We start from the raw sequence: 14,611 nt of genomic DNA on the forward strand, positions 1-14,611 counted from the left end.
GGATCCCGTTTCGTTGTATGGAGCACAATCATATATAGTGCTAGAATTTGATTTACTGTGGAACTAGAGTAGTAGCATATAGTTGCCCTTCACAAGGTGCAGACCAGAGATTAGAAGGTAAATAATCCTTGTTCAGGGCAGAAACTACTGCCAGGAGATACTAGCTCCGTTTTTGGCTGCACTAGAAAGGTTGTGGGCTGCCCTGAGTGCTCTTCGGGCATTACTGGTGGTGGGCAATGTCACGAGGCAGTTCTGAGCAGCTAACAGGTCGCCCACGTTGCCCCTGCCCAGGATAAAATGGTAATATCTGAGTTAAATCGGAACATTGGTGTCAAAGCTGCAGTAGGCAGGATACCTAGGAGACAGTTTCTGTTTCAGTAAGAAACTGTAAAAGGGTTTACACAGACAGAACAAAAATACTGGAATAAGATTTAGGCCAGGGCAGTAGGGATATCACCTCTACTGCATTTGCAGGGGAGTTTCTGTTGCCTTGAGCAGCTTTGGGAGAGCTTCAGTGGGCCGTTGACAGTCAGGACATCTGCAGAAAGAGCTTAGAGAGGCTTTAGCTCTGTCACTTAATGATAAGATTTCTCATCTCACTGGACCCCTTATATGGTTTGGTTTCAGAGTGATCTCCAAACCCTGGTGACCTTTCAGTGAAATGCATTCTGCTGGCAAAGAAATGCTTTAAAAATAGATATCAGTGCTATTTCTAGTGTCTGTGGGAGTTTATGAGGGGGCTCTGCAATGGAAGAACAAAATGGCTGTTGTCATTATTCCTTTGGGATAAATATACTTTTCTGAAATGAATGTGGTGGTGGGGAAAACACCAGACTGGAGATGTTTCCTCACAGAGCAGGTGCAACCTGCAAAACATCTGCTCAGGTTTCCCCATAACTCTTTACAGTGTCCTATGAAAACCTAGTGGCACAGGCTTTTAGGGGAAGAAATTTTGTCTCTGTGGCACCTCAAGATTTCTTAGCAGGAACAGGGAGGTCAATTAACCTCAAGTCTGCCAAAAAATTTGAAGGTGACTCAAGACCCATCATATTGTTGCTCAGTAGGAGATAACTGGAGATCAAGATTTCCAAATCAGCATACTGCTGAATTAACTGTGGAGTTCCACAAGCAGTACCTGATTTGCAGAAAACAGTGCAGTGAGCTGTGAATGCCAGGAACATTTGCTAGATGTGATACTAAAGGCCCACACATTGCTTGTGTGCTCTCAAACCTTAACTCAGCCTTTGCTGTCAGCTTTCACATTCAGTGCACATAAAATTATTCAGCCTGGCAGTCATAAAATGGTTTTGTTCTCACCTACTACTCACCAAGAAGTTCCCAAACTGTCAGTTTTGTAGCAGTGGCTATATCAGAAAGACTAAAAACGTGAATTTTGAGACAGGATTTCTGACAGTGTGCAGTTACAGGATAGTCTATCACCTCTGCCCAAAACACATTCCCTCTATTCACGTGCAGCAAACCTTTTACTATCAAAGTTTTGGGCAGAGGTGATAAGCTCGCACAGCTTGCCTGTGGCCTTATGCTTTTAGACTCCCTCATCTGGTATCTGACAAACTGTCCCAAAATGTTCCTCCAACACTGACAGTAGATGGCAACTCCCAGTGAGAGTAACCTGGCAGTCACTTGGCATCCTCCAAGTGCAACCTCTAGAAGACAGTGTTTTTCCTTCTGCGAGGCAGACCTTTACCAGCAGCTCTTTTGGCAGACAGGCCACTTGTTGGAGTAACATGTATTACTCAGCAGAGACCACCACATAAAGAAGCAAAGGAGGAGGTTGCTGTGGTGCTTGGGATTTTTTTTTACCACCGCAACATGACCCATTTTAGGACCGGGATTCCACATTTAGAAAGATTTCATTTCTTCCTAATCCATGAACATCACTATTTTTAAACACACAATTTATAAAAGGCAGTCACACTCATTCAGCATATACTTTTTCCCCAGGATGGCACAGTCCTACACTCTTCTCTTCAAGGGCAAGAATATAACTTGTCTTGCCAAGCCCAATTCACCTTCTGGTCTGTTTGAGGTGGAAAAGGAACATTTCTACCATAACCACTGTCAGAAATTTTCTCCAGTGATTCATTTCTTTTATAATTAAAAAGGCATGATTAAAACATTTGTGTCTGAAAACATTACCAGGTTGGTCTTAAAATAAAAAATCTGAGCCTTTAGCTCATTGTGGGGGGAAAAAGAAGCCTACATAATTTATGCCATTTCTACTAAGAAATATTTTTCTTTAAAACAGTCTTTCTCTGAAAGGCATAGAATGAAAATGCAGTTCTGAAAGGTGCATAGAATGTCCTAACCCTTTGACACTGACCTTATTCTAGCTGCAGGTTAGTTGCTGCARCGTTGGTTTTAGTCACTAAGTATTACAAAGGACTGTGAATAGCTTGGGAACATACTGCTTTGAGAAACCCATCCAAACATAATATCTGGCAGAGTTCAAAGCAGAAACAAGCCCTTGTGAAGACTCACTTGGAAGTGGTGAAGTGTAAAATTAATAGCTGATCTTCAGCTTCCTTGGTCATTTTGGGAACCTCTTATGTCTGTGCTGTATCCCTCAAAAGAGCACCATGATGGGCTTTATCCTAGATAAACTGAGTTAGGATTGGGAGAAAATCTTCTGGAGGTTTAAAAACCTCTTCTGTCTCCATATGGCATTGCAGTAGTGCAAAGAAGCTGTAATCGGAGGTGAAATCTTTCCTCCATATGGCACCAGCTTCATTATCATTGGATGACATTTTTCCAGTTAGCACTCCTGTGTCATAAGAATGGCAACAAGGTTTTGTGAGCGCATTTTTTGCTTAGCTCAATTTGAAATGTGCTGAAATGCTTTAGAGCAATGGAGTCAAACAGCACAGGATGCAAAAGAGTCAGAGGAGAGCACAGCACTGGCAATAGTGAGCTTTGTCCTCAGAGCTTGATTCGTGGGGAAGAAACTACGTGGTAAGAATTGGACATTTACCTTGAAGGACACTTCGGCACTCTTTGTTCTGAAAAGTGTTATTTTGATGCAAATTCTACCAGCCATCATCCACTCATCCAGAAAGTGAGCACAGAAGTGATTCAGTTCAGTCTAGTTAAACATTTGAACAATGCTGTCCTTGGACTCCTCTCTTTTTTAAATTCCCATCTCTCCTAAAAGCAGCATATAGGTCCTGATCTCACTACTAAGGAATTTCTGTGTTAAAAGGTTAAGCAGATATTTGTTTGGATTTGTGTTCTTTGGAGAAATAGCATGTCCACCTCCTCGCTCCCTAAAGGGCACTGGAAAAGCTAATGGCTCAGGCAGAGATCCAACGTCACAACAACTCCTGGTGATATCAGCAGTCTTGGATTAGGTCTGAATACTGTCCTTGCTCACCTTCGCTATGTCCACTGGCTTAATCAGAAATCAACCATTGTCCTGAGTCAGGRAGAAGACTGAAGCCTTTGGAAGATTACAAAGGACTTAGCTTTTGCTAGAGGTTTCATGAGGACAGTGCTCAAATGTCACAAGTGCTGCTTTAAGACATAGGCAGCTAGGCTCAGGGCCCGCATCTGCTGTCAAAAAGGGCAAAACAGGCATCAGGTCTGATGCTGGACATGCCAGGCTCAGCTGTGCATGGACACAGCAGCCAGCCTTGAATGCGGTTAAGAGCTCGGACTCTGTGCGATCTGGAGTTCTCTGCAAACACAGCATCCAGGGATTCCCAAAGGGTTTAACCAGTACTCACTAGCCATATAAAATAAGGTAAATCCGATAATCAKCAGCAGCTACTAGATTTTGTGTAGTCTCTCTTATGTTGTTTACCTGAAACGTAGAACTCAATGCTCCTCTCTTCTGTGTCAACCTTGTTTGAAGCCACGCAGTAATAGATTCCCGATGCACTGCTGTTTTCCACAGTTAGTGTGCTCACAATCTGCCAAGTGAAGAGACAAAATAGAAAGGGCTTTGAATATTGTGTAGGCTTAGCAGAGAGGCTTGAGAGTAGAGGATAAATATATATTTTATGGCAGGAAAACTGCCAAGAAGCTTCTAGTAGCGAGTGAAGTTCACAGACAAGTGCTTCTACCAGTTTTTTGGTCTCTCAGCTCACATCACCTCAGCTCAGATAATTCTCTTCCTTCCTTATTCCTAAAACTCTCCCCTTCCTCTTTTCTTCCTATCTCTGCCGGTGAAAAAGAGGGCTCCCATTTCCCACACACTGCCACAGTCTAAATGGGACATCAGAGAAGAGCCAAAGTGAAGGACCCCAAAGATTCATCCAAGACTGGAAAGACATCCAAGAAACTAGCCCCACGTGTGCCAATTTTAATGTCYGATATAAATGCTTTTCATAGGTGTCAAGACACCTAAATTTGCATGGGGAGCAGGTCATTCTGGTGGATGTGATATAAGGAATATTTCAGGGGTCTGCTTTGCAGTGATACATCCCCAGAGAAGGGAGGGACGTGTCCCCTTTGGGCCTCAGATTACTTCTACACATTGTCCTTGGGAGACCCTTGATTCAATAACCCTTCCTTTGAGCCTCACCAGAATTTGTGCAACGCAGAAGGCAACCGCAGAGAAGCTGCCTGTGTATGTGACACTTTGCAAATGCAGAAAGGAAGGTTCATGACTGGCGGCAGAAAGGAGGAACTCTTGTCCTGAGCTCCACCACACAGAAGAAGGGAGCAGTACAGTTACTGATGGAAGCTAAATTAAAGCATGTCCTTAACAACTTGTTTTCCTTAAGCAACCTCATGTCCCKCCTTGATACAGGTCCTTCTTAATGAGCAGCCAGCCTGACGGCACTGCCCTAGCCCGTGTCAATGCAATGTCATGGGCTCGGGGAGGAATATCCATGGGTCATGGCTTTAATTATTTCTGGTACTTCCTTTGCGCTGCTAGCAAGAAAGCAGGGTCTAACCCACCAAACCAGAGATGTTCTTGCAGGATTATTTTGCTTTCCCTGCAGCCATTCACCTGAGGAACTCAGAGTCCTCACATTTGGAACAAATATCACTTTCTCTGCAGTCCTTTCTAAGAACTTTAAGAATCGAAACATGTAACACCCCCTGGCCCTTTGCCCTTATCTYCACAGACTGCTTTGATGTGCAGGAAAGCATTTCTGGATTTTTTTTTTTTTTTAATATCCTAAACTAAATTCACACAAGACCTTCCTTTTCTCTTCATAAAGCTACAAYGTGAATGTGTCTCTAGCTGTGTGGGATGTATTTTCAAAGAGTTATTTAAGATTTTCTGAGCTTTGGCACCTTAAATCCCRTAGGGAAATGAGTTTCAAAGGTTTTGATCTCATGTGCATTTTACATTCTAATGGGGAACGTTTTCCTTTTCACCTCTGCAGAATAGCAGATAAGTGGCAAAAGAAAAGTACCTACCTCTCATGGGTACCCAGCACACAAAGATTAACCTATAACAGGGACAAACCCAATTATGGGGTGAAAATAGGAGACCAGTAAACCCAGCTCCCTCTGGTGTCCACTGGAGAAAGAGCTGTGCACTCCTGATACTTACTTATGATGTGAAAATAGCCCTACCTTGGATATAAAATCAGGCAGAGAAGCAGTCTGCTCCTGCTCCTCTTTCTGTTCCCTTAGCAGTGGGTCTAATGCCACTGGTTACCGACAAACCGATGTTCACAGTGCTACTGTTGGCTTTCAGCTTTAGGCATTTCCYTTTGAATCACAAAATCAGTCCCAAGATTTTTCTTCTCATGATCRTTAGATCTCAGCATTTTATATTTAGGAATAGAAAAGGCCAATATAAATGTACATGCTGAAAATAATTCAGCCAGGACAGAGGGGAATAAATGTGGATAGCTATTTAACAGTTCTTAATCTTGCTAAGMAACAGCTTAGGGAAATTAAGGGTAATATTGTAGACCCAGTTAAAATGGTGGTGGGGAATGTCTGTTTTGGGRTATGGCCAGAGTGTTAGGGGTGACACTGTGACTCTTATAAAAACTAATGTAATGCCCAGCCGTGCACTTGGTTGCCCAGAGGTAAATGCGCACATGCCATCATTGGCACACACAGGCTCTGACACTCCTAACTATGTAACTCAAGAAAAGTCTGGCACGGTAAAATYGAAAAAAAAAAAAAAAGAAAAAGAAAAAAAAAAGGAAGAGCCAGTGGCTATACTGAGACCTCATTCTGGCTAATCTCAAACATGTTTAGATGTGAAGGTACAAAAGATGTTGAAAGGGTGGAGGGAAACAAGCTTGATTTGGGGGCAATTTCTTGAGAAAATTTCGCTGAGGAAAAGAGAGGAAGCAATTTTCTTGTTTGTGTGCTTAAAATCACTATTATGCACCTGGGTACCAGTTTGATAACTGGTGGRTTATCTGCACTCGAGAGAGAACTCAGTTTACTGTCTTGTCTCAGAAAGTCCTCCCAAAGTCCTCTAAAATGTGACTTTCAAACCAGCAGTATCCAGTGCTGTCTGTGATTTCAGTGATGGAAATAAAGGATTGGGAGAGATTTTCTTTTAATTAGATGAATCCCTTGAAACCAGTGTGCATCAGCCTTTTACTCTAGCTGTCTGTTCCTGGGTAAATCCYAGAGACTGGGAGTCCAATTATCTTTGCAGTATCTTATATGAAGTCCTCAGCTGCCAAACTAACCTAGTCCTCATTTAGTCTTCAATAGTCCAGTGCTTTGGAACGCACGCCTGCTATACCAAAGRGTGTTAACAAGACAGTCCAAATCTTCCTCCCCTCTGTAAAACCACGTAGTTTTGTCTTTCACCAAAAAGAGCCCACAGGAAACATTTAGGCAGCCAGCTGCGGTAGCAGCATCTGCTTTTTGAAATATCTGCATAAATCAATTGAGCAGATCCCACTGAAAAGTTACCCCTGTTAACCCAGATTGTAAAAAAAAAAGAAAAAAAAAAAAAAAAAAGAAAGAAAAGAAGAGAAATCCCCATGGTATTCTCAATGTAGATGTTTTGGTGGATGTTCATCACCTGTTGGTGTAGCCAACCCAAGCTGAACAAATATTACCTCCATGAAATTTGTCTGAACTTGGTCATAGCTGCAGGTAGGGAAAAGAGATCTGAGTAAGCAAGAAGAAGTCGAATTTGAAAATGGTATGAATTTGAGCAACCACACATAGGAGCCTTTTCCCTTCATTAAAAGTGAAAACTGCTATCAGAATTCTCTTTCAATAAAACGGCCTAGTTGCAGCAGTGGGGACCTTTACTATAGAACAAAAATTACTGAAGCATATTCTGAGGGGATACTTTATTTTCTGTGCTGTGTGCATGCAGCTGGCATAGCATTTGCCAGCATTTCTGGAAACTGAGCCAGGAAAGAARAAATTTATCTAGGCTCATACAATTGTAGAAAGACTTTAACTGAACAGGATCTCTGTAGATCTCCTGTCCAACCTCTTACTCAAAGCAGTGCTGACTTCAAAGCTGTGCTTCATCGCTCCTACTCAGAAAACTGTTCCCAGACAGAAGGCAATGCTTTCTGCTAAGCCTGAGCAATGGTGCTAAGGTGAAATCTGCAATTACCTCTTCCGCGAACTTACTGTTCATGAACTRTTGGCAGCCTGGATTTTGGCACTTTCCTAGCTGACCTTCCACCCAACATCCTYGTCAAGAGCAGTTCAAACTAAATGACCATTAACCCTTGCCAGTGTTATCCGGCCACAAGTGGTTGCACAAACTTTGTGGCTCTTCAGTTCTTTGCTTCAGCGCAGACAGTCCTGAAACCAATGAACTGGTTAATAACCAATTATTGACATGCAATGTCTAGACATCTTCCTAGTGGGAGCTGGACTGAGATCCTGCAAGCTGCATGCCAAGCACCAAATATCCTTCAGATGATAACCAGTTCTGATTGCCTGGGTTGAATTTGGCAGTAAAGGGCTCCATTTCCTATGCTTAGCCTAAAGGCCACCCAATACTGCCAGCCTGAGGAAGGGATTACTAGCTAATAAATAATTATTACAAAAGAATAAATTAAGTTTAAAATTCAAGAAGAAAAGAAAACGACCGATCTCTGAAGAGCAGCTATAGCAAGTAAATAGACATTGCTGCTGGGAAAACCCATAAGGGACAAGTTCAATAAAGCCCATATGTCTTGCACTGAAATGTTTCWAACTGATAAAACAAGCTATTTTAGAAGCAGCCAAATAACATTCCACAGCCATATACCATGAGTGTTTCAAGACATCTCATGGTAAGGACAGAGCAGCTAGGCCTTTTTTAAACTGAAGCCAGCACGAATTTATATATCTTGTTATTCCTTGCTTTCTCTTTCCTTTCTAATCCCTCCCTCCAATGGCTTTAATTAACAATTCTTCTCTCTTTCACTTCGTTAGCTGCATGTGGGCGAGGATGCGGAGTAGAAAAGTGGGTGGAAAACTTCTCAGCTGTCTAACTCTGGCAGAGCTGGGGTGGAGGTGGCTAGAGAGAAAGGAAATTAATAGGAACTTCACCAGAGACCCCCGCAAAGAAAATATTCAGCTAGCTCCCAATCCATCTATTTGAATGGCACAGAATAACACTTATTTTTACAGCCTGACAGTTCCTATCCGAGATCTTAGTTCATCCATTTAAAACATGCTAAAGGATGGACTGAGGACAAGGGATAAGAGAAGAAATCTGTGAGTCGCCTGGGAACTTCTGGGGTTTGCTCTCATTTCTGGCAGTGACTTTTTATACCTCAGTTTTTCTCCCTGTAAAATGAGGCTAATCATTACACTGGCCCTAGGGCAGGCAGGTAGGTGCTGGCTGTTCATGAGCAACGACCACCTCCAAGCTTCTTCCTCATACCCAGTGATTACAGCTAATAAATTAAAATGGGCAGGAAAGACAGGGGCTCTTTCTTATGTCCTTCCTGCTAGCCAGCCTCCTTCAAGAAGACTTGCCAAGGACAATGTAGCYCATGTGTCCCTGTGCTTGGGAAGTGCCTGAAACATCTGAGCTTGTCCCTCAAATAGTGAATGCCTTTTCCAAAAAACCAGCCACATGACAGTTCACTTTCTCCTGCCAGACCAGCATGCCAAGGTTTGTGGAGGCTCACTGAAATAGGCACCCACACAAGGTGACAAATTTAAACTGCTCTACTGRGTTGTTCATGTACTTCTTACTGAACTCATCCCACCACAATGTGTAGTCCCTTAGTTCCTCCAAGAAGTTTAAACCTGGCATTTTCAGGTGGGCTTTCTTGACTGCTTATGAATTTCATAAGCTAAATAAATTCATGAGTTTCATTACAAAAACATGTCCAATCATCCATGTGGCAGGACCATCTCTCTCATAAATACCTGTGAGAGAGAAAAGGCAGATGAAAAGAAACTCCCAAGAAGGACTGAATTATGTATAGATCTTGCTGTTCTTTTCTACTAAGACSTGTTCTCCCAAGCTCGGACCAGTATGTTCAGTTTACTAAGAGGAAGAAACTAAAATAGCARCCTAGCTCCTTGCAACCTGAAGGAGAAATTCGGGCAATTCATGCCATCAGAGGTGTTTCAGCTCATATTAGAAAGCAGTTTTCAGCGGTAGCTACATAGCAGTTTAAATCACAAAGTGAAAACTTCAGTATTGACTCAAAACCACAGAGAAAAACTAGGCTGGCACAATGTAATTGCCTCAACCAGTATTTGACCAAGACTTCTATGAGTGTATAACATTAATAACGCGATGTTATAATGTCAGTGATAACCGCATGCTTTTCCTTAGGAGTGAGACTCTGTCTTTCGGAAGACAGGAAGGGGTACAGTTCACCTCCCTGTCTATACAATAATGATGGAACAATCATCATCATCATTATGACAAAGATGACAAAAGACCTCAATTTTACATGCCATTTCTGTCAAACAATGTCAYAAGATCTCTGTGTTAGACAGCAGCACTGGTCTGATGGAAAAATCCTTGCTTACTGCCTCTGTGAGCTTGCTTTTAAGCAAAATTCTGGATCTGAGAATTTCTAGAGATTGTTTCTATATTCTTAGCAGCTCCAAAAAAATCAATGTATTTTTAAAAAATGACACTGAAGAAACATTTACTGCTACAGGTCTTTGAGGGTGAACTATAGGGACACCGAGGAACAGATGAAATCTCTGAGGCTTTCCACCTTTGAGAAATTCCACCTTCTGCTCTGAGACTCAGCTACCATCAGACAGGCTCAAATCTCACAGGAAAAATAACCAATCTTAGCTAATCCCAGCTTCATAACACAGTCAATAAAAGCCATGCTAGCTCAGACTCCAACATCTTTATTATTTCATCTGGCTAGTCAATGCAGATGAATTACTTGCCAGGACATGGTGGGAATGGATTGGGCTGTTTCCTGTCTATTTTGTTTCTGGTGGGAATAACGACTGATAAAAAACAAGGAAAAGTCTGAAGGCTATGAGATTTCATCGGTGTCTTTTTTGAATTATATTCTATTATCTAAAGACTTCACTTAACACAGATAGCCTTGAACTTCAGAAGGGGGGAASGAGAGGAATTGTCTGCTAATGCAAGCAGGGAGACAAAGTGCTGAAATCTGAGATTTCCCCCCCAAACCTAGTTTTATTCATTTGAATAAATCTTAATCAAGACATAAAAAATAATCAGGAACCACCTCAGAATGTGTTTTTAACCAGTGGATCAGGAGGAGATGAAAATAATGAATGTACTATAAATTACACAATTATATAACTTGTGTTTTAAGGAACTTTAGTAATGAAACACATAGAAGCTTCAGTTAAAGGGGTGTGGGCTGAGCTTTTGAACATATCTAAAAAAAGAACATTTCAGGATGCCTGGAGTCTAGAGAAAGGGCAGAGAGCGGAGACAACTGCTGCAGGGCAGAGCAAAGAGCAGCACAGGGGAACTCAAGGTATGAGCAGTGGCAAAGTTCTTGGAGAAAGAGAGGATCCTCTTTAGGTGAACGAATCTGGTTGAGGTTTCTCATGGCCCCCATTTCTGCTGAGCATCTCCCCTGGCAATGCCTCCCTTGTCCCAGCACTCCTGTCCACCATGCTTCACAGGCAGGAAGCAGGCGGTGGGTGATRCCTACACTGACCTGCAGGCATGTGCTCCGGGGTCTCCCGTGGGAGTGGAGTGCCACCATTTTTCCTCTGATGGCTGCACCTGGCTTTTCCTTCCAGGGAAAATAAGGAATAGGGGAATGCTGCAAAGTCCCTAATCATGTACTAACCTGGAGGCAGGATGCGTTTGGAGTGCCCCACTGAATCCAGGAGCTCCAAGGCACTCCTTACACCACATTCACAGAGACTGCAGCCAAATCCCATCTATAACTCCACCAACAGACTAAAATTTCACCTAGTGGTATATTTGCCTCAGAGAAGTTGGTGARGTAAGAAATGAGAGAGGCATACGTACACATAAAACAACAAAAAGAACTCGTTTTTAATGCTTTTCTGTTGTAGAAACATCTCACTATCCAAGCCTGAGGGACAATTCAGCAGCCAAAGACTATTGAAACAGAGATTTTTTTGAGTCATAGCAATTGTGAAACCCTTCTCTTTCATATAGGGACTAATGTAACTTGAAAACTGATCATCAGACATAAATTAAGCTCTTGGACACATTATCATATATATAGACAGACTCTATGTATGGAGAGAAACAGTAGTTATGAAAGACACAAAACTCTTTTCAGTCCACACAGCAACTAGAAAGTCTTAGAAAAGGAAGAATCTTTGTAGGTACAAGTCACTGGTCTCTGTTTTTTACAAGTAGTTGAAGCTTTGTAGGTGGTTGCTTTTTACCTAAGATCTAAAATTCTGAGAAAATCCATTAAAGACAGAGATTATGGGGCACTATGCTATCTAAATGAATCCAATTTATAAATATCTTCCAGCAAGGGGAAAACTCAGGAATGAAAAGTGAACAGTGATTTTCTCCTTCCCAGCCCAACCTCCATATTTTCAGAGCTCTGTTTTAGATTATGTTTAAAGCTGGAAAGTCTCCATGAGAAAGAGCAGATGGCTAAGGCACTGATCCTTCCAGATGCTGATTTAGTCTGGAGCTGATCCAGAAAAGCACTTTAGCTTTGTGCTTAACTTTAAGCATACAAGTAGCTCAAGAATTTTATCATGTGCTTAAAGTACGCCAGGATACAGACTGCAACAGTGAGCACCTTGCAGGTTTAGGCACTCAACTATCTGAAGCATCCACCTTGAAACACATGTAATTGCAGAACTGCTTTTAGAGCCACAAATCTCTGTAAGTAAGTCCAATAGAGGTAAAACAACTGTCTGAGCCAGATCAYAGCATCTTCTCCAAGGCATAGCCAGAAGTCTGTGAATCTAGAGCAGAACAGCTGCAGTGATTTCTCAAGGATTAGTATGGATGTGTGTTAACAATATCAGTCAGTATCACCACAGGTACCCAGGAGGCTTTTTTAACAGGTAGTTCATGGCTGGGATCTTTGCAGTTCACGTGGGAAGCATGCCCCTGGTGTTATCTGTTTGGACGGGGAAGCAGGYAGAGAAGTGTAGAAGGAAGGAGGTCTTCCCACCTTCCCCTTCTTAGTAAGATGCTTGGTACCCCAAATGGATAAGAAAATATCCCCAACTCCAGCAAAACCAGGCAGGTACTACAGGCACCTAAAACACTCCAAAAATCAGGCCAGCTACCGCTTAAATAACAGCTGTTCACCTCCTACTACTGGGAGTGTAGGCAAGATTTTGTGGTTCTCTCTGGGCAGTACAAAGTGCTCTCTAAGTGCTAAGCAATTTGATGAACGTAGAGTCCTTATCAGTTGTGTGTACTTCACAAGACCCCTCTTGTACTGAACCAGTCTTACACTTTCTCAAGACTGAGACAGAAGTTTTTGACCCAAAAGTCTTTGGAGGGCTTTAAACAGGGTAAGTGACATCATTGCCAGAATTTTGGCATTTATAAACAGCGGAGATCTGAAAATGATCCCAGGACTGTGGAATTTAAAGCATGCTAACAACCAGCAGCAGCTTGGGAACCGCGAAGAGGGCTGTCTGTGTGAGCGCAGCATCCCGTCCGTAAAACCCACTGCTATTCCATGACATCAGTGCTCAAACTTCCATCAGACACATACCTTCCTTTTATCCCCATGCTTCATGCTTATGTTTTCAATGCTCCCAATCTTGTTGCCTATATACATGTTCTCCTCAACCACAATTCTTGGCCCACGAGGGTTGCATCTGGAGGTGGAAAAGCAAAGGTAGTGTTCAAAACCATAGTGGATAACCCAAGCAGCCATTATAAAGGTGTCATTCTTAAGCAATAGTCTTAGGTCTTAAAAACTCCTGAAAGCTTTTGCTGATAGAGGTTGTTACCTTCTGGCACAACTGCAATATTCCTTCATCACAACATTTCAAAGCATTTCAGTTAGGACCTACCTTGACAGGACAAAGATCACAATTTGACCAGCAAGGACACATCCTAAACTTTCTGAAAACTGGAAACAGAAAAACCTGGACACCTAAATCAAATCATGTGAGTTTAATCATCTGGCTAATAGGAGAAACACCCCAGCTTGCTGCAACTATAACTCTTTAAGGGCTTTGAGCACTTGCAATGTATTTCAGAATTCAAAACGCCAGTCATTCAACACGGTGTGAGGAGGTGACTGCTGCTGACTGTGACTGTCTAGCTACATGACGCGCAAGCTGAGGGAGCAGAACGAATGAATATTGGGATAACGATAGCAGAAGGCTCCAGTGATACAGCATACTCACTGAAAGATAACCAGATCTTTGTTGGTTAGCAATCTTCATTTCTGAATTATAGCAAGGGTACTGAATGTAGCACACGTCATGCTGGGAGGTATATTCGTACCGTCCAAGGCAAGAGGCTTTTCTRTCTGCTTTAACTACAGCTCTTTGCATAAATGAGCAGAGACACAGGCCTTGCCATGCTTAGTAGCACAAGGGCTTCAGGCGTGCTGGCTGAGGGCTCTGCTGGCTGCGCAGCTCGAGGAAGCCTTTCCAATTTTAAACTTTTTAACAATATTGCTAGTTGAGCTGCAGTCCAGGGTGGCTGGGTATTACGAACAGTGACTCCATGACAGCAAGTTAGCGATGCCAGTTCAACCCCACAACCAGCTGCAATTGCACTAGTCATCCCAGTGCACGACAGGAACAAGCGTCCGTGTTCCYTCCTCTGCCTGCAAAGGCGCCGCGCTTCCCCTGACCAGTGCCGTAGCCTCCGAGCCTGCTATCCTTGCAAGGATTATAGGAGGTAAAATGAATATGGATTTCTATAGGTGATGCCCAAGGGCCAGTGCTGCAGACAGCTAATTCGTAAGACAGCTGTGCCTTTGCCAAGTCTTCAGAAGACACATGGTTACCACCCTGGGTCAAGGGAGGGTTTATAGCTCTCAAAACAGCCTAATTAAAAGATGTCTTAGGCGACTTCCTGCAAGGCACAATTCTCTCTTAAGGATGAAGGGAAAAAACTCAAAGGAAGCAAGTCACATCACAGCTCTAAGGAACAATGATAGTGTTTTGGGATTCAAAGTGCACCAGTGAGGAAGGGGGAGAGAGAGAGGGAGAGAGAGGAAGTGAGACAACAGAAGGAAATGGGGTCTGTGTCATTTCCCACAGGAATCCTCCTACAGCTTCTGCTGGAGAAAGATAAGGCTGCGCCGGAGAC

General features: G+C 42.7%; 1 protein-coding gene across 1 annotated transcript in view; it reads right to left on the minus strand.

Moving 5' to 3' along the window:
* Positions 1–14,611, minus strand: part of LOC146584664 (vascular endothelial growth factor receptor kdr-like) — a 180,655-nt gene that overhangs the window by 47,952 nt on the left and 118,092 nt on the right. Inside the window, exons 11-12 of the mRNA XM_085324289.1 lie at positions 13,053–13,158; positions 3,821–3,929 (exon numbers count right to left, since the gene is read on the minus strand). Coding sequence (XP_085180415.1) covers positions 3,821–3,929; positions 13,053–13,158 — 215 coding nt within the window. The remainder of the gene's footprint in view (positions 1–3,820; positions 3,930–13,052; positions 13,159–14,611) is intronic.

Source organism: Rhea americana, unplaced genomic scaffold, assembly GCF_003343005.1.
Source record: "Rhea americana isolate MKP2758 unplaced genomic scaffold, rheAme1 scaffold_90, whole genome shotgun sequence".
Classification (NCBI taxonomy): Eukaryota; Metazoa; Chordata; class Aves; order Rheiformes; family Rheidae; genus Rhea; species Rhea americana.